General features: G+C 38.4%; 1 protein-coding gene and 1 long non-coding RNA gene across 2 annotated transcripts; both read right to left on the reverse strand.

Moving 5' to 3' along the window:
• Positions 1-3191: 3191 nt before the first annotated feature.
• Positions 3192-13298, reverse strand: LOC109976756 (deoxynucleoside triphosphate triphosphohydrolase SAMHD1-like). Its single transcript, XM_065952175.1, has 15 exons — positions 13109-13298; positions 11294-11320; positions 11158-11170; positions 10250-10410; positions 9908-10023; positions 9376-9458; positions 8026-8193; positions 6981-7075; positions 6654-6783; positions 6471-6562; positions 6229-6344; positions 5529-5668; positions 4574-4648; positions 4341-4445; positions 3192-4256 (listed from the first exon to the last, which is right to left on the reverse strand). The coding sequence occupies exons 2-15, from the start codon at positions 11302-11304 to the stop codon at positions 3195-3197; spliced, it is 2367 nt and encodes a 788-aa protein (XP_065808247.1). The 5' UTR covers positions 11305-11320; positions 13109-13298; the 3' UTR covers positions 3192-3194.
• A 3006-nt stretch (positions 13299-16304) lies between these two features.
• LOC136178176 (uncharacterized) lies at positions 16305-19372 on the reverse strand. The gene is made up of 3 exons (XR_010665559.1): positions 19141-19372; positions 18907-19013; positions 16305-17596 (listed from the first exon to the last, which is right to left on the reverse strand). It is a non-coding gene; the product is annotated as an uncharacterized lncRNA (long non-coding RNA).
• Positions 19373-19678: the final 306 nt, after the last annotated feature.

The following is a 19678-nucleotide window of genomic DNA, read 5'->3' on the forward strand; positions in this document are numbered from 1 at the left end:
GCACTTACGCTGCACTCGCGTCAGTATTTCCCACACAGACAATACTCGGGCTACCCAGGTACATGTATAGCTGCCCAAGTAGCCTATATTTTAAAACTATATGTTTTAATTATTCATAAAATTGCCGTCCGCATGAGAGAGAGAGAGACAAAAAGAGGGCTGCTGTTTGTTCCTCCCTCCTGTTAATGCACCTGAGGTCCAGCCCTCCTGACATGTCAAAACTGAAGCTTCTCATGACTTAGTTTTATTATGTTTGTGAAGCTGCTTGCTGCCGATGTGATGATGCTCTCTCTTGGTTTTGCTGAATCTTGATAACAGGCCTTCACATCATGCTCACCTGTTGTAATAACTGAGATGCTAGATCAACTCTTTAAAGAGTGAGTTTTGTTGTGTTGCACAGAGCCCATGAAGGCTCAGTTAAAAAAAATCAAATGATGTCTGCTAATCAGTACAATGGACTTGTAAAGCGTGGCTACGGACTAGCAAACTGTTGGCAAGGTTTCATAAATTCTGCGAGACAAAACAAGGGGCTGAGGTCCATCAATTATTTCCATCAGCAAGGCATATCTGGTTTTACTCTCTCTCTCTCTCTCTCATGCGCACATCTTTATTCCATTTCTTTAAACGAGACAAAATCAGGATGAGAATGCAGGAAAAGAAATGTTTGGTGCTTAACATTTTCTTGGGGAGACCCCACCTGAAGCTGGCTAGAGAAACACTGGAAGCCACATACACACCCATTCAAAAAAAGTCTGTTTGAGACTGTAGATCACATGTTCAACCATGTTAAATAAACTGTACTCAATGTTGACTGTTTTCTATTTACTTTAGCCAAGTCAACTGGTCTGAATTTATATTTGATGTTTTATGTTCAATCAACAGCAAGTTAGTTGATATGTATTGTATCCTTTAACATCTTAAGATTCAACTATTATCAAAGGATTAGAAAATCATTGTACCACTGTTTAAAGTGCTTTTTGGCAGCCTCCACACTCTCGTCATCAATCTCCTTACAGAAGACCCTGATCAGCTGCTCAGAAAAGCACGTTGTGTGAATCCTGGATCCCTGTAAAGAAGGACAGCAGCTTTAATTTGAGAGTTGTGGTGACATAAGCTGCCTTACAAATAATTTAAAGATAAAGATAAAGATAAACTTTATTGATCCCCTGTGGGGGAAATTTGTGCATTACAGCAGCTCCAGAAAACAGGGGACGGGAATATACTTATTAAAAATAAAACTAGAAGTTAAAATCAAATCAAACATATTTACATCATTTAAATAAAATAAAATATACAATAATTTAAAATTACACAGTAATTAAGGGATTACTCTTAAAAAAACACACACACAGTGTGTAGCATGAGGTGGTGATGTTGTTAAAGAGTCTGATTAAACAGTCTGACTGCAGATGGGATGAACGACCTGCGGTAGCGCTCTGTCTTGCAGGGTGGGTGTCTCAGTCTGCTGCTGAAGGAGCTGCTCAGGGCCCCCACAGTGTCATGCAAGGGGTGAGAGGGGTTGTCCATGATGGATGTCAGCTTCACTAACATCCTCCTCTCACCCACCTCCTCTACAGAGTGCAGAGGACAGTCCAAGACAGAACTGGCCCTCCTGACCAGTCTGTTCAGTCTCTTTCTGTCTCTCTCCATGCTCCCTCCTCCCCAGCAGACCACTGCATAGAAAAGTGCAGACGCCACCACAGTGTCATAAAAAGTCCGTGGCAGAGTCCTGCACACTCCAAAGGACCTCAGTCGTCTCAGCAGGTGAAGTCGACATTGGCCCTTCTTGTACAGGACGTCGGTGTTGTGTGACCAGTCCAGTTTATTGTTGAGGTGAACACCCAGGTATTTGTACGTCTCCACCCTCTCGATGTCCAAGCCCTGGATGTACACCGGTGCAGTCTGGGGTGACTTCCTGCGGAAGTCAATCACCATCTCCTTTGTCTTGCTGGCGTTGAGCTGAAGGTGGTTGAGCTCACTCCAGTCGACAAAGTCCATGATGACCTGCCTGTACTCCTGTTCGCTCCCCTTAGACACACACCCCACGATGGCTGTGTCATCGGAGAACTTCTGCAGGTGGCAGCTCCCAGAGTTGTAACAGAAGTCTGAGGTGTACAGGGTGAAGAGAAAAGGGGAGAGAACTGTCCCCTGCGGGGCCCCTGTACTGCAGACCACCATGTCAGACTCACAGTCCTGAAGCCTCACGTACTGTGGTCTGTTGGTGAGGTAGTCCGTTGTCCATGCAGCCAGGTGACAGTCCACTCCCGCCCTCTCTAGCTTCCCCCTGAGCAGTGCAGGCTGGATGGTGATGAAGGCACTGGAGAAGTCAAAGAACATGACCCTCACAGTGCTGCCGGTGTTCTACAGGTGAGTCCAGGATCTCTGCAGCAGGTAGATGACGGCGTCATCCGCCCCGATGTTCGGCTGGTAGTCGAACTGCAGAGGATCTAGATTTGAAGTCATCAGGGGGCGGAGGTTGTTGAGGACGATCCTCTCCATGGTCTTCATCAGGTGAGAGGTGAGGGCACAGGTCTGAAGTGGTTAGGCTCCCTGAGGTGAGATGTCTTTGGGACTGGCACCACGCAGGAAGTCTTCCACAGAGTCGGTACCCTCTCCAGTCTCAGGCTCAGGTTGAAGATGTGCAGAAGGACCTCACAGAGCTGGTCTGCACAATCCTTCAGGAGTCTGGAGCTGATGCCGTCGGGACCTGTGGCCTTCCTCGCCTTGATCTTCCTCAGCTGGCTTCTCACCTGATCAGCTGTTATGGAGAGGCCGTCGGAGGAGGAGGATGAAGAAGAGGAGGGGGTTGTTGGGGGGTCGTCTGAGGAGGAGGAGGAGAAGGAGAGGGCTGTTGAGGGGGGTGGCAGGGTACTCAGGGTACTCAGATGGAGAAGCGGGCTGGTCTGCGCTCTGGTGGGTGGGGGTGGGGTTGGGAGCAGAATCAAATCTATTGAAGAACAGATTCAGTTCATTTGCCCACTCCCTGTCTCCTGCTTCAGGGCCCCTCCCACGCCTTCTGCTGTGACCTGAGATGTTATTCAGGCCCTTCCAGACTTCTCTTGCATTTTTATGTTGTAAATCTTCCTCCATCTTTTCCCGATAGCTGGCTTTCAATTCCTTGATTTTAATCTTGAGCTATCCTTTTGCACCCTCCTCAGCTCCTCTCTATCTCCAGATCTAAAAACCCTTCTCTTTTAATTGAGCAGGGTTTTCAGCTCAGGGGTCACCCAGGGTTTGTTGTTGGAGAAACATTGTATTTTTTTGGTGGGTACAGTGTTCTCAACACAGAAGTTTATGTAATCTGTGATGCAGTGGGTTAAACCGTCGATGTCCTCCCCATGTGGGCTGCACAGCACCTCCCAGTCAGTGGTGTCGAAGCAGTCCTGCAGTGCCTCAGTGGCCTCCTTAGACCACTTCTTCACATACCTGGTTGTGGGGGGTTGTTTTTTCACCATAGGTATGTAAATGGGCTGCAGTCTCACCAGGTTGTGGTCTGAGCGGCCCAGAGGGGGGAGGGGTGATGATCTGTATGCAGCCTTGGTGTTTGCATACAGTAAGTCCAAAGTTTTATTGTCCCTAGTATGGCAGTCAACATACTGAGTGAAAGTAGGGAGAGTGGCGGACAGGGAAACGTGATTAAAGTCTCCTGAGATGAGAGTAAGAGACTGGGGGTGTGATGTCTGTAGCTGAGACACTACACTGTGGATGAGTTCACAGGCTGCAGCAGCGTCTGCCGAGGGGGGGATGTAAACAGTCACCGCGATGACGTGTGAAAACTCCCTCGGCAGGTAATATGGCCGAATGCTTACAGCCAGCAGCTCCACATCCTTAGTGCAGCGCTGTTCTTTAACGGTGATGTGCCCAGAGTTACACCACCTCTCATTCACATACATCGCTATTCCCCCGCCTTTCTTCTTACCGCTCTCCCTCGCGCTCCGGTCCGCTCTGACGAGTTGGAAGCCGTCCAAAGTCACGAGCGTGTCCGGAGTGAGTTCATTCAGCCATGTCTCCGTGAACTGCATGATGCTACACTCTCGGTACTCCCTCTGAAGCCGGGTGAGCGCCGTCAGCTCCTCCATCTTATTAGGGAGAGATCTTACATTCCCCATAATTAAAGACGGCACGGATGGTTTGTACCGTCTTTTCTTTTCCCGGCACTTCACTCCGGCTCTGCATCCCCTTCTCTTCCTCCGTAGTTCTGCGGGGATGTCCGGTCTTTCGGCTGGATGTAACCGAGGCTGGCACAGCGCAACCAGCTGTTCACGGGTGTAAACAATGGAGCCCAATAAACAGAACAAATATTGCAATAAAAAATGTTTTAATCAATATTTAGTTCTTACCTTTTCTTCGGGCATCAGCTTTGCCTTGTCAAGCTCAGATTTGCTGTAGAAATGAACATGTTGGATAGGGTCCTTGTCGTCCATGCCATAGTCCATTTCAATGACCTAAAATGAAGGTTGAGAGTAAAAGTATGTCTGCAGTAACAAATTTTGCAACATCTTACAAATCAAAAAATCTGCAAAACCCAAGATTTTACAAAAAGGTGAAATGAAAGAAAGTCAAAAAAACTCACCAGGATTTCAAAGTCCTTTGGTGTCAGGTTTCTTTCTCCCTCAGCCAGTCCTTTTTTCCAGCTAGGAATCAGGCTCTTGAAAATGGAGCAGAAACGTTGAGAAGAGTGCGAAAGGATAGAAAAGGTTTTTTGCATTTTAAGTTGACAATGTAAGCAACTTGGAATTCATTTCACATTCACTCAAAAAACTGCACCAACTTAGTGTAGATATTTTTGACTGTAGGGCTGCATGGTATGATTTAAGCATCATTTTTGCGTATGTGTACAAGTGCTATGATAACATTACAGAATATATAATATCAATCATATGTCCTGAAATGCGTCATTTCATGCCATTTTTTGTTGTTTTTGCTTTTGAAAAAACAAAAAGCCTTCAGTTTCTCTCTTTCCATGACTGATCTACAATATCAGTCTGTCTGATCCTCTTCCTGATCACAAAGAGAAGTGACTTCTGTGCAGGCAGAGTCTATGTGCACATAAGATGTAGAGTTGAAGGGATCACATGCAGTGTGTGACGATGAACTGTTCTTTACTGTCACAGGGCTCTTGATGCAAATTAAAAGTCACTTTGAACATATAAGGGGTTTTTATTTGAAAAAGAAAATAGAATTGAAGGCCCAAATGATAATACAAATTGTAATTGTATGAACCTCAAAGGTTATCGCAGTTTCCCCAATATCATGCAGCATTAGTTGACAGAGGGATCTTGTATTGTAAGACATTTCAAGCTGCTATCCAATTCACATTGCATTTCAAAAAGAGAACTGTTCAATAGTGTTGCTGTTCATGTTAAATGTAATAACAACACGGGCAAGATAAAATGCTGGAGACAGTAAATAATGTGATGTGTACTTATTCTATTAACTGAAAATGAGCACATTATCCAGCTTTGTGATAACAGTGCATTAGATCATGTGTTATAAATGTAATGAAACACAAGAACACACAGACTTACTTCCCAATCCTGGATGGGGTCCTTTGGCTTTGTCTCACCAACAAACTTGTAGCTCTTTCGAGAGATGATGTTTTGTAGAATCTCTCTTGCCTTTTCTAGCTCTGAGCAGGAAGACTTCAGTATTTCCTCAAACACGTTGTCTAAAAGAGTAACAGAGTAACAAGCAAACAAATGATAATAACACACACAAAAATTAGTGAATTTAATTTAAACACACGCAATAAATTGTAAGACATGGCATGTTAATTTATAAGTCATAACAAGTAAATTAACAGGATGTGGTTTATTTATCTTTAACAAATGCACAATAAAAAAAATGGATAAAGTAGCATAACTGTAAATTACCTAGCAACAGAGCCATCTGACAGAAAGCAGCATCTAACAAAGTGTGTTTCCAAAAAGTGTTGAAATATGTCATATTTCTGTTACTTCATAAATAAACATCCTAAATATCAAACAAGTTCAAATGATCAGGACAGCCAGTTGTTCAGGATGTTTGAGACTGGATTTGTGAACTCCTCAAACTACCAGATAACCTTGTCCTTGGCCAAACATCAAAACCGACCAAGTGCCTACACACAATTTCCTTTTCAGATTGTTGGGTGTAGTGCATTATTTAAACAATGTCTTGATACTCCTGTAGTCTGAATTGGCTTCAATGTTAAACATGAGCTAACAGCACACATTTAAATCTACACACCTGTGAGCTTTGTGTAGGCCTCCATGTTCTTAAAGGCTGTAGAGAGAGTGAACATCCTCCCTCCTGATCCTTCAATCTGAATGTGATCGTCTGCTTTCAAAAAAGCCTCTGCAATCCTGTATGTTCATATCAAATATATTATTACTGATGAGATAGTGAATCATGATGCAGATTGAATAATCGAAAACAGAAGGAGACCAATCTTATATTTGGAGTAATAACTTCTGAAGGTAGACACTTACATTTCTTGTATGATGTGGCTTACTCTATGCTGACAGGCTCTTTTGTGGAGATGGTGTCTTGTATAGAACAAGTCGTACATATGGTCTTCCTTCTGTTGAGGTTAGGACTGTAGTTTAGTCATAAATAACAACATTATCAGTTTGCTTTCAATTATCTGTTTACAAGCTCAAGTGTGTCAGCACCTTGTCTCTGGTGCAGATAGTTTTCCTTTTTCCTTCTTTGCAGTCTTTGTCTTCAACCTCACACACCCTGGCAAACTGCAGGAAGCGACGAAAGTCAAAGTTGTTCTTGATCCCCAGGTAGGAAGAGTCCCTGAGTAGAGGCAGATTGAGGCAAGGTGAAGAAAATAGGTGTATAGAGGGAAACTGAATTTACTGGAGAGTTTTGTAGCCTATAATTTAAAATAAATCAGGAGAATAATGCATTGTTCACGGTAAAAAAAAAAAGAAGTGCTGTCGCGGTCTTCATCACAAAATGAATTGCTCTACAGCACTTCATTAAAACCTGACCTGGCCAAGTAGTCAAACTTGTCCACATCAACGCCGTTTTTTTTGTTGGACACAATTTCATAGAGGAAGGACCATTCTTTTGAGCGCCCTTTGAACTGCAACTGCAGGGATGACGACACAAAGCGAATCAGGACCAGTTTTATTGACACGTATGTTGTTCAATGAATTTACACTGCATAGAAAAAATATGTAGGACCATTCCACAAAACAGAGATAAAGCTAAAATATGAACACAATAAACTGTGTACATGAAAAAGCATGACAAACAAAACAACTGTTCAATTTTAAGATCTGAGTTCTCGGCAGAAGAAAAACTTTTTTTACCGTTTAAAACAAAAAGGACTCTTCTTGTCCGCCTTTATACTGAATGTTACAAAATAGTGACATTAGTGGCATTGCTGTAGGACACAGACTGATTTATGCACAGATGAGAACTTGCCTTCTGGTCTTCAGCAATCATCACCTTAATGTTTTTCACATGTTCAGGTTTCAATCCATGCTTCGCTTTCATCAAATCATGAAAAATATTGCAAGAAGACAAGGAACTACACAAATAGCACAACCAACATTTGCAGAGTAGATCTCAAAACGTGTGTAAACACTTTAAATGTCAGAGTTCCTCAGAATTCGATGAGTGACTTAATGTCAGCCAATCTTCTGTGGACATATACTGTATACAACATCCTAACAGTCTTTATCAGGGTTATTTTGCTAGCTGAACTCAACCCAGAGTCAAACTGTTAAGCATAAGAGTTTTTGGGAAGGTGATACTGCAGCTCAGTTTTCTCTCTAAGGATTTTTTCACACCTGGATAGTTTGGAAAAGTTGTTCTGAAACCATAGCCCGGTTTGTTTGATAAATATGTGAACACAGCAATCACACTCTTTTAGCTGCTCAACTTTTTTGATCTATTTTTTTATTGAATGGTGCACTGTGTGCTCCTTTTTTGGCTATCTTTGCTCTTTGCTGCCCGTTGTAGGATGAATAAAGTTTTATCTTCTCTTATCTAATATTCATACAGTATCTTATCCGACTTCTGAAAAACATAATGAGGTGAACTTGCCTCCTGCTCTTTAGATTCCTGTAGAGGTCCAGCAATCATCTCCTTAATGAATGTTATGTCTTCTTCAGGTTTCAGTCCATACTTCATCATTGGTTTAAGATTATTCTCTTTCACCAGGTGGTCTAGCATGAGACGAGAGCCCCTTTCATGCTGCGAGACACACAGACTCATAAATGTGTCAACACAAGATTTAATACATAAATACAATAATCCCACATACTTTAATTTTCCCCACATTTGAAGAGTATATCTCAAACGTATGTATGTAAAACAACTTACAATGTCAGAGTTCCTAAAGCGCTTCAGAATTTGATGAGCCACTTAATGTCAGCCAATATACTGTATACAACATCTTAACAGTCTTTATCAGGGTTATTTAGCTAGCTGAACTCAACCCGATGTCAAACTGTTAAGCATAAGAGTTTTTGGGAAGGTGATAATGCAGCTCAGTTTTCTCACCAAGCGTTTTTTGACACCTGGGTTGTTTGGAAAAGTTGTTCTGAAACAAAGGGGCGTTTCCCCTTTAGCCCAGTTTGTTTGGGTGTAAACACAACAATCGCACTCTTTTGATCTAAAGTTATTGAATGGTGCACTGTGTGCTCTTTTTTTGGCTATCCTTGCTCTTTGCTGCCTGTTGTAGGATGAATAAAGGTTATCTTCTCTTATTGAGTGACAAAAAGACATAAATAGATCTAGAAATCCCTTCTGCTTTTAAAAGAGGTCCCTGTCATAAATAAGTACCTCTCATGAACCATGAATTCAATTATTATCTTTGTTTGTTGTATCTAAATCCCTGAATCACCAGGATTAATGGTTAAAACAGAATCATTATTAAAATCTCATGGAGCTTCTGAACAGCGGTAACATGTCAGATAAAAAGTTGACATATTATTACCAAAGAGAACAGGGTATGGGTCATTTAGCAACACAAGCTACAAAGTTCATTGCTATTAAAGAAATAGATCAACATTCTTGGAAATGTGCATAATCACATTACACCTGAAAAAGCAAACAAAAATCAACATCCTGGATTTTGTTTCAAAAGAACAAGCCAGTGTGAAAGGTACATGTGCTTCAGTTTTGCCGTTCCTCTGTATTTCATTTGTTATATTACTTAGACTTAGACTTTCTTTATTGTCATTCAAACTTGTACTTTACAGTGCAGATAAGAATGAAATTTCGTTGCATTTGGCTCGTTGTAGTGCAGGATAAAAAACAGCAGCATGTATTTACATATAAAAAATAAAAATAAGGTGCAGATATAAATAGATATAAAAAGAAAAAGAAAGAAAAACTATGAGTAAAGAAATAACAGAAATAAAAACTTCTTACCTTCCATTTCTTTAATTTCCTCTTTTTTTCCAGTGCTTTGGGGAGGAACAGTCCATCATACAGATGGGAAAAGGGTCCATGACCTTGAAATGGATAGATAAATACAGGCGTAATCCATTGATAGTGTACAGATTATACAGTCAGTATGTCTTGTTGAGTTTGAACGGATTACTCCTGAATCTAAACTTGAGAATATTGCTTACAAGAAAGACTGTTATGTGTTTGTAAATGTATGCATGGTCTGGGTGGACTGTGGTACCGAAACGCCCTCTGGGTTAAAAAAAAATTCTGAGTCTAAATATTATTTTTAAAGATTCAGACCCTCCAGTTCTTATCAGAGTACTTACAGACCGAGCTACCACCACCTCACCCCACCCTCGTATTTTTTATTTATTAATGCAGAAGCCCTTGCTTTTTTGAAAGATGGAAGGGTTATTTCTGGATCATTTCACTTTCATTTTACTCTTTTCATACCCAATAACATAATTTATAAACTATTATATGTAATATTGAAAAGGGATGCATTACTCACCCAGGTCATGACAGAGGCCAGCAATCTGAACACAAAGGACATCTCTGTCATCGATTTTGAGATCCGGCTGCCTTGACCTGAGAGCCTCAGCAAGTTTTCCTGCTAAGTATCCCACCCTTTTTAGACCACAGAAAACTTTTTTTTTTAAAGTCATAACGCAGTTATCACAATAGGATGCTGCTACCAAAATGAAAATATATACTTTTATAATATCCATAGTAAGACAGGCACTGTTTTCTGCCTTTATTGGTTTTACAAGGTGCTTATGTGAAAACCATGAGTCTTCTCCTTATTTGGACTGAGGTCACCTGTGGGCTGAAATCTGAAAACTTGCTGACTTACCCGATTGAGTGTTCAAAGCGGTTGTGAGACGCTCCAGGGTAAACAAAGTAGACACCTCCAAGCTGCTTTATGAATCGAAGTCTCTGGAACTGAGGTGTGTCAATGATCTTGATGAGGAGTGGGTGTAACTCTATGCTACCATGGATGGGATCATTAAACACCTGGCAGAAAACAAACAAACAAAAGCTAAGAAAAATGAAATGCCAAAAACAAAACAACACCATGAAGACAAGCTCAAGTTTGTCTGAGGGCTCTGGGAGGTATAGGATAAGCATGAAATGAGCCCAAGAATAAAGCTGATGCTACAAAGAACGTTTTTTTGACTTTACCACTGGTTGGGATATTAAACATCTAGTAGAACAAAGAGAACAAAACATTGGACACTGAAAATGTCCTTTCAATACAAAGCGTGTCTTCCTATTCCTTTTTTTTAAGTATTGAAGGAAAGGAGAACAAAGAGGGTTGGTTTGGATAGAAAAGGTGAACAAAGCTAGCTGTCCTCACCACTGGTGGGGATATTAAACATCTAGTAGAACAAAGAGAACAAAACATTGGACACTGAAAATGTCCTATTTCAATAGCCTACAGTCTGTGTTCCTCTTCCTTTTTTTTAGGATTAAAGGAAAGGAGAACAAAGAGGGTTGGTTTGGATAGTAAAGGTGCACAAAGCTAGCTGTCCTCACCGCTGGTGTGGATAATAAGCATCTAGAGAACAAAGTCCTCCCAGTTAATTCGATTTTTAATTTAGACTGATAATGGATAATACATGTACACAGGTTTAACTTTGTGGAGGTGTGTTTGTGTGCGGTTTACTCTACAAGTCGTCATTGTTTGTTCTGTTTATTCTCTCTTATCTCTCCAGCCGCAAAAATGTGGTGTGATGTGTGGTAAGACGTGAAGTATTTTACCTTGGTGATCAGTCTGTAAAATTTAGAAAAAAAAAGCATTAACAGTATGAACAAGTGCTGAAACTTCCAACTTAAAATGATTTCTTTATAAAGTTGAGATATTTTAAACTGGTTTAACAAAGACAGAGGTACTCACTTATTTCCCATTTTGCCCCGACTTGTTCTAGATAAAAGAGCAAGAAGTTAGTCTTCAGTCATTTATTAAGTAACCTCAGTTTTACACAAGCTAAAATGCAACATTGTCAAGTTAAACCATGAGTTTAAAATAACCATGGATACAACTTACCAAACCAGAAAACAAACCATGAATTTAGTCGACTGTAACTAGAAAACCGACCTCTAAATTTTCCTCCAATCGTCCTTCTTTTTGTACCAACTCATTTCCTCAGCTACCTGTGACTTAAAGATCAAATCTATCTATATAGTTTTTAATGTTTTGAAGCCGTAAGACGTTGCATTTACATCAAGCTAATGTTTCTGATGCTGATCTGACAAGTGTCAAATGTCATTTATATAGCCATAGCTGCTTAAGGCTTTTTTTTTATGACGCTCAGGGTTTTAAAACATCTGACATTTATATCTCCACCACACCCATGTCATTGGTCTTTACCCTCATAATGATCCTCTTCTTTTATTGATATACCAAACATTTCAGAAAACAAAACTGAAAGTGCATCAGAATTTCTTAAGTCAAATTAACAAATCTAAACGTATAAAGAAGTGAAGAAATGACAGGATGTTAGAAATAAATCAGTATTAGAAGTTACTTCTGAAGAAACATTTAGAGGAATGTTGCATGTTTAACCTGCTCTTTAGACAGAGATTTATAGTGTACTCTATTTGAGGACTGCAATTACATCAAATGGCCACAAGATGGGAATGTTGCTGAACTCTCTATGGTAAAGTGTGCCCTGACCATTTGAAGAATGCTCTGAAGGAGAAATTTTAAACAGGTACTAATCTTTTTTGTGTTGCTTTTGTCATAACTTTCAGAAAGGAAACGTAAGAAACCCCCAGACTGTAAAAGATTTTCTCATTCTATGATGACAAAGATGTTCAGCCTCATGATGTATCCAGAAGCATGTAAAGGAGGTGAACATCTGTCTGTCATCATTCTATCCAAAAATAAAAGATGAGACTATAATATATGACCTCCAGTAACATCCAGAATGAGCACATTGCAGATGTGTTTTTATCAATGTGACATCTCCTACTTTTTCTTCTGAGATTACTTCTGATTGCAGACATAGAAAGTTGTTTAAAGATAATATCTATGTTAACATATCTCACTTTGTTATCTTACTTCCATAAAGAGTTGGTTTTCTTAATTTCATCACAAAGATATGACTTTATTCCCAGGTCAGGTATCTTTATAGGGCTTATAAATATCAATTTTTATCATCTAATTTCTGCTGAGGCTTAAGTTTTGTTTTAAACTGAAAGAAGGATGTCAAAGTCAAACTGATTCTCCGTGCAACAACACAGATCAAACTTAAATGACAAATTGTAATCTCATGTTAGTATAACTATTGATTTTTTTAAAAGTCAATGATGTACTAAAACTGTAATATCTGGTACTTTTTTAGGCTACTTATTTTGACATATTCACAAATTCACAAATCAGTCGTAAAAAAAACACAAATCAACATAAAGCAAATTAACCTAACGTAAGGACAAAGGAACGCAAACTGGAGTTCACATGTTTGTACACAGGATCTGATACTGTTTCAAAAGTTGATCCTCTTTGTAAATGTTGTGAATGATTTTAGCTGATGACAAATAGGAAATATTACAGATCTTGATAAATAATGTCAAACCAATCAGAATAATTAAGTAAGTTTCTAAAATTGTTTTTTAAACTATCATTAATACATGTGTTTTATTGGAAATAATTCATAATATATCAACAAAATAAGAATGAAGTAAGGTGAAAGATCCATTTTACACTCACATGGAGGTTTTTGTTGTTCTCTATAGCAGGTCAGGCTTGGTTTGGATGGAAGAGGAAGTAACAGACCTGAGCGCAGGCTTTTATAAAGTTGTGGTTGTGGCTTAAACAGGTGTGGCAAAGAAGTCAGATATCGGGATGCAGATTGGATGGTGTAACCCATTGGTGTTGATCTAGACCAGGAAAGGGCAACTTTGGTCACAGCAAGGGCCACATATATTTAATTCTCACTGTCAGAGGGCCAAATTGTAGGATACTCTTCGGTGGACTTATAATTCAACCAAAGGAAGGAATACATAGCTTTTATCAGCCTCTATGATACCAACATTTATATTTTAACCTCCAGTACAATTGTTAATCCTTAATTTAATATGCTTACTTCAAAATTAAGTTTCTTTTCCAATGCAATGAACAGAGTATTTACTGGTTATTTTAGGATATTTTTCTTTCTTTTTTTCAAATGTACACACTAGTGTTGTAGTAATCGAAATCAAGACCGGTCTCGAGACCACTGTTTGAAGGTCTCGTCTTGAAAGTATTTTTACTCTGTCTTGTCTCTGTCTCAGACTGGGCGGACTCCTGATTTTAGATTAAGACCAGTCAAGACCACCTCCGATGCTCCTTTCTAAAAGAACAAATGACTTCAATTCATTTGTAGTTTGATTTTTATCTCTTGGTTACCACCGCAACCTTCCTGGTGTTACTGATGAGTGGTGAGTGACACGCCCGCTGCACACATGATGATTTTAAAAGTGATATTTATGGTCTTGGTCTTGACTTGGTCTCGATCCCTAAATGTCTCGGTCTTGTCTCAGTCTCATATCACTCTGGTCTCACATATGTCTTGGTCTCGGTTAGTGTGGTCCTCACTACAACATCAGTACTTAGTATACTTTCAAGATTCTGAAATATATAAATACCTGGATCAGGTTGTGTTTTAAGTTGTTTATTTCTTGGACTAAAAGCTCTATGGGGTGGCAGTAGCTCAGTCTGCAGGGACTTGTGCTGGGAACCGGAGGGTCGTCGGTTCAAGTCTGGAGATTGGTCTGGTAGCTGGAGAGGCGCCAATTCACTTCCTGAGCACTGTCGAGGTGCCTTTAAACAAGACACCTCTCAAGGCGTTTCATAACACATTATCAATCACCCCCCCCCCCCCCCCTCCAGGATTATTAAAGTATTTCTGATTCTGATATAAATGGCGAATGTGAATAATAATGTGATTAATTCCAATAAACTATTGGAATCTAGTGATTCCAAAAGTTTCTCGCTCATCTCCTGCTGCTTCTTTTTGTACCGGCAGAACAAACATGCAAAGTATTCTGCTCTTTGCATAATTTATTTACCTACCCCGCACACACACACACACACACACACACACACACACACACACACACACACACACACACACACACACACACACACACACACACACACACACAAATTATCAGTTTCTCACAATATGAACATTAGGGATTTAGAATGATATCTCCTGCATCCTTTACAACACTTGTATAAATGTGAACATTTGTGTTAAAATTGTATGAACAATCATGATTTGTCATTGTTTCATCATATGACATATCTCTTTTAAAAGCTGTGATTTTTTTCTATGGCTCATCTCCTGCTGCTCCCTGTTCTACCAGCAGAAAGAAAAACAGGCAGAGTATTCAGCTTTGCATAATTTATTTACCTACCTCGCCCTACACACCCACACACAAAATAACAACACATTAACAGTATTATCAGTCTCTCACAGCATGAACATTTGGGATTTAGAATTACACCTTCTGCATACAACACTTAATGTGTGGTGAAATAATATATAAACTCAACCTGTGAAGCATGTGAGGGCAGTCAAAAAACTTCTAAAGGACAGATTAAAACAATATCAAGTAGTTGGCAGTTATGATGAAGTAATGAATGAGTGTTAACATCTTTACAGAAGAATTTATATTTGTTGACTAATACTAATACACTGAAATCTTAATAACGTCTTGGCACTTTATTTTAGAAAGTTAAAAACAGCTTCTAAATGTTTATGGAGAGCTTATAAAATAGGGCGAAAGTTAAGTTCATCAAAAATGATCTTGAAAATAGAGAAGGTCCCAAATTGCAAATTGAAGTGCGGTACCTTCCACTCTTTAATCAAACATAGGCAAATTACTATTCACACTTTGTTTTAATTCTCCACTCATGAAGAAGAAAAGGCTGCAAGACAATATATTTTTATATATATATTTCTACTGTATATTCGGGTGTGGGTAAGTAAAAGCACGGGAACAACTTCTGCTGTGCGTCTCATACGTTTAATGTCCGTCTGTAACAGAGCATGACATATCCAGACTGAACAACAACAACAGTGACACCTTACTTGTCCTAAAGCAATATCACTCCTCAAACCGTAACCATGGGTAACCTTAAAGGCATAGTGCATCATATCAAACAGATACTCTTGTACAGTGCAAATTGTAAATATAAATGAAATTAGCATTAAATCAAATAATGTATATTATCTCAACCTAATCAAAATAAAGATCTATAAAATAATACTTCACAAAAATAAATCTCATCTCCATCTTACACTATCTTTGAAAGTCTTGACACTGGCTGCCTCTTTGTCTTCATATTGATTTTATTATTGTCTAAAGCACTTGGCCTCCCACCAGATTAACTTTTCATAGATGATTTTAGTTTATGAACCAGGACGACCCCTCAGGTCTTCTTGTTCTTCTATGGTTCTTCTTTTAGTTGTTCCACAGAGCAGAACAAAAACCTTTTGTGATTCTGCGTTTTGCTGCTCTGAGACTTTGGAACAGACTTCAGAGGATCAGAGAATATTGAGATTTTTAAAAACAATTTAAAAAACTCATTTATTCAGTCTGGCTTTTCTATATGACTTAATCATTTTAAGGCTTTTAATTTACTATATTTTAATCAATATTATTCATCTCTACTTTTAAATTTACATTTTAGTGTTTGATTTTAGGTTTTTAGTATTTATATTTATTAATCATTGTGCTGATTTTATTTCTTATTGCTGTTATATTTTACAAACTACCTTTTGTCAGTCATTTTTCCGCTCCTTTGTAAAGGACTTTGAACTGCAATTAGATTTGTACCACAGGTGATATATACAGTGTATATATATACATATATATATATAGATGCATATGGTTTGATAGATTACACAATGTTGAACTCAGGATTTTCTCTGATGTTTATTTTGAATACATGCAGATTTTATCAGATATGAACCCATCACAACAGGAATACACTTGAAAGGTTCTCATAGATGCATTATGTAAGAACCAATCGTCAAACAATTATAGCTTCACTTAAAGTCTGTCATACATTTAAACACATTCATCATCCATCCAAGAAAGGTAGTTGATGGATACGTTTGAAAATGTATTGTTTAATTCGAATTTCAAGTTTTTAGATGCAAATAAAGGTTTTCACAAGTTCCAGTTTTTAAAGTAAGAATCATAAACTCAAAAGAAGAGCACATTATAAAACATGCCCAAAATAAGACTCATTTTAAAACAGGTTAAAATTGTATTGTGATAATAAATGCTGCAGATACAAAGTAATATAATATAAGATAATACCAGTCACCAAAACATCACTCATGATCATCTCTCATTAAACACCACTCAAAGACAAATAATCTAATGTCATGTCCTCAATCTTCAAACGATTAACATCAAAACTAAAACACCACTGAGTATTCTAAATCCCTAAATAAAACCACAAGTGAAATATTCACTCCATTACACATGTTGGGAGTGCTTTACATCTTTCCCCGACCAAAAATAATTCACAACCTACAAAGAAGCATAAATGTGACCAAAAGCTGAATCAATTCAGAAACATACAGTTTATATATTCAGTTTGAGACAATGATTGTTGGATTTCAATAATGGCTTTCTTTACCTAAATGGTATTCAACAGCCATACAGCTGCTAGCTGTGTAAGTATCCAGTGTCATGTGTGTCTATGTATCAGTTTAGAGATCAGAAATTCAAATCCAGAAGCGATCCAGATCCAGTGATCTTTGAGATATGGCTTTATAACTAATATATATTTTCCTTAATGTTAAAAAAAAGTATCCAATTTTTTCTGTATCAAATTTTGAATGGGTTTTCTGTGTGAGTCGATAGAAGCGTAACACAGTGAATTAAATGGGCCAATGATACTGTTTCATATTGACTGCAGGCCCCGTAATTGTACAGAGTGGTATCATATATTATGATTTATCTTTGTCCTCAGAATAAAAACATGTTGTGTGTTGTTGGAACTGATTTTTAAACAATCAATTTAAAAGAATGATACAGCATGTATATGATAAAAGCAAGAAAAACATGAGTGCTAGGTCTGAATGCAAATATTATTCAGTGTTATTTATGTTGTTTGGTAAGTTCCTTGGTGTCAACTTCAGGAGGATCGCTCTAATTACCCTCAGGTCCAACCAGATTTGGCTTCTTCTCTAGCCTGCATGTTAATAAGGACACAAAAGTACATCTGTTTTAAAGAAAGCAGTGCAGAGTAAACCTAGTGAGAGATAAACTGAGGCAGAAATGATTCTATTTGACAAACGATCTCTCATTCAATTTATTTTGAAGCAAAACAATGCACTCATCATGCAGATCCAACATCTCGCTGGTGAGAACTTTCAGTTTTTTTAAATCTCAAGTAATAAAATACATTATTTCAAAGTTTTTGTCCGTTGGTAGGAAAATACAAAAGTTTGAAGACACCAATGCTAATTTGGCATCAAAAAAGGATCAAAATCATATAAATGCAAAAGAAGAATCCTGAAGTTTTGTTTCACTATGCAATCATTCCCTCCCTGCTCATTGTTCCATTCTAATGCTCATATATTAAAACAGCCTTTCAATGTAATAAAACCACTAACTGCATATATTAATATGTCACATACACACCCATTCAGAAAAGCCAATTTTTACAGCAGAAATAAACATGTTTACAGCTCGATTAAAAAAACTAAATTGGTCTGATTATCTCATGTCTCAATCAGCACACATTGTATGAAGAGGGATTTTTTTTTTAACATGTCCATTTTTCTTTTCATGAAGGATACGCGTTATTCACAATAAGACCCGTAGCTTATAGGCCTAGGCTAAAAAAACTAAAAATGTTATCAAAATGTCATATCAGTCGATATAATTATCACAATAATTATCAATCATTATTACTTTCAAATTTTCAAATTTAAAAGCTGATTTTTGCTCCTGAGTGAAAGTTTGAAGAAACCAGAGGGTTGGTTAATCTTTTGGTTTCACTCCCATGCTGGTGTTGCTTACCTCTCTTAACCTGAGGGCCCCAAACCAGAGTCCTGCACGGTTCCAATACAGGTCAGTAAAATTGTTTCACTACAGAAACCTGACTGACTGTCTAGACTTGCTGTCTAACCTGGATGCAAACCAGGACAAAGGACCAATAACATGTTGGAGTGTTGCCCAGCTTGGCAGTATTTTGTTAAGTTAAAGTATCAAATCTATTAGAGTAGAGCTTCACCAGCACAGGTAAGCATACGTTAACCTGAAAGGAAGACCGAAGGCTGAGGATGCTAGCACAGCTAATGTTTTCCACACTCAGCAGATTGTAGATCACATGTTCAACCATATTAAATAAACTGTACTCAATGTGGACTGTTTTCTATTTACTTTAGCCAAGTCAACTGGTTTTATGTTCAATCAACAGCAAGTTAGTTGATATGTATTGTATCCTTTAACATCTTAAGATTCAACTATTATCTAAGGATTGGAAAATCATAGTACCACTGTTTAAAGTGCTTTTTGGCAGCCTCCACACTCTCGTCATCAATCTCCTTACAGAAGACCCTGATCAGCTGCTCAGAAAAGATCAATGTGCGAATCCTGGATTCCTGTAAAGAATGACAGCAGCTTTACTTTGAGAGTTATGGAGACATAAACCTCCTTACAAATAACAGACAGAAGAACTATTGAATGATTGTGATAAAAAAATTGTTTTAATCAATAGTTAGTTCTGACATTTTTCCTGTTCTCGTCTTTCATGCCGTAGTCCTTGTTAATGACCTAAAAAGAAGGTCGAGAGTAAAATGTGTGCCATAACAAATTCTGCAAAATCTTACAAATCAAAGAATCAGCAAAACTGAAGATTTTACAAAAAAAGGTCAGATGAAAGAAAGTAAAAAAAACTCAACAGGATTTCAAAGTCCTCTGGTTTCAGGTTGCTTTCTTCCTCGTCAGGGAGGGGTTGAGCCAATCCTTCTTTCCAGCCAGAAATCTGGCTCTTGACAAGGAATCAGAAAAAAATTACAACAGTGGAAAAGGATATAGATTCAAGATTTTTTGCATTTTAAGTTGACAATGTAAGAAACTTGGAATTCATTTCTTATTCACTCAAAAAACTGCACCAACTTAGTGTAAATGCGTTTGACTGTAGGGCTGCATGGTATGATCTAAGCATTAATTTTGCTATGTGTACAAGTGCCATGGTAATATCCCAGGACGTGTGTTAGTCTATGAGCACATAAAGTGTAAAGGGAGAGAGAGTGAAGGGATCACA

This window comes from Labrus bergylta, chromosome 2, assembly GCF_963930695.1.
Source record: "Labrus bergylta chromosome 2, fLabBer1.1, whole genome shotgun sequence".
Classification (NCBI taxonomy): Eukaryota; Metazoa; Chordata; class Actinopteri; order Labriformes; family Labridae; genus Labrus; species Labrus bergylta.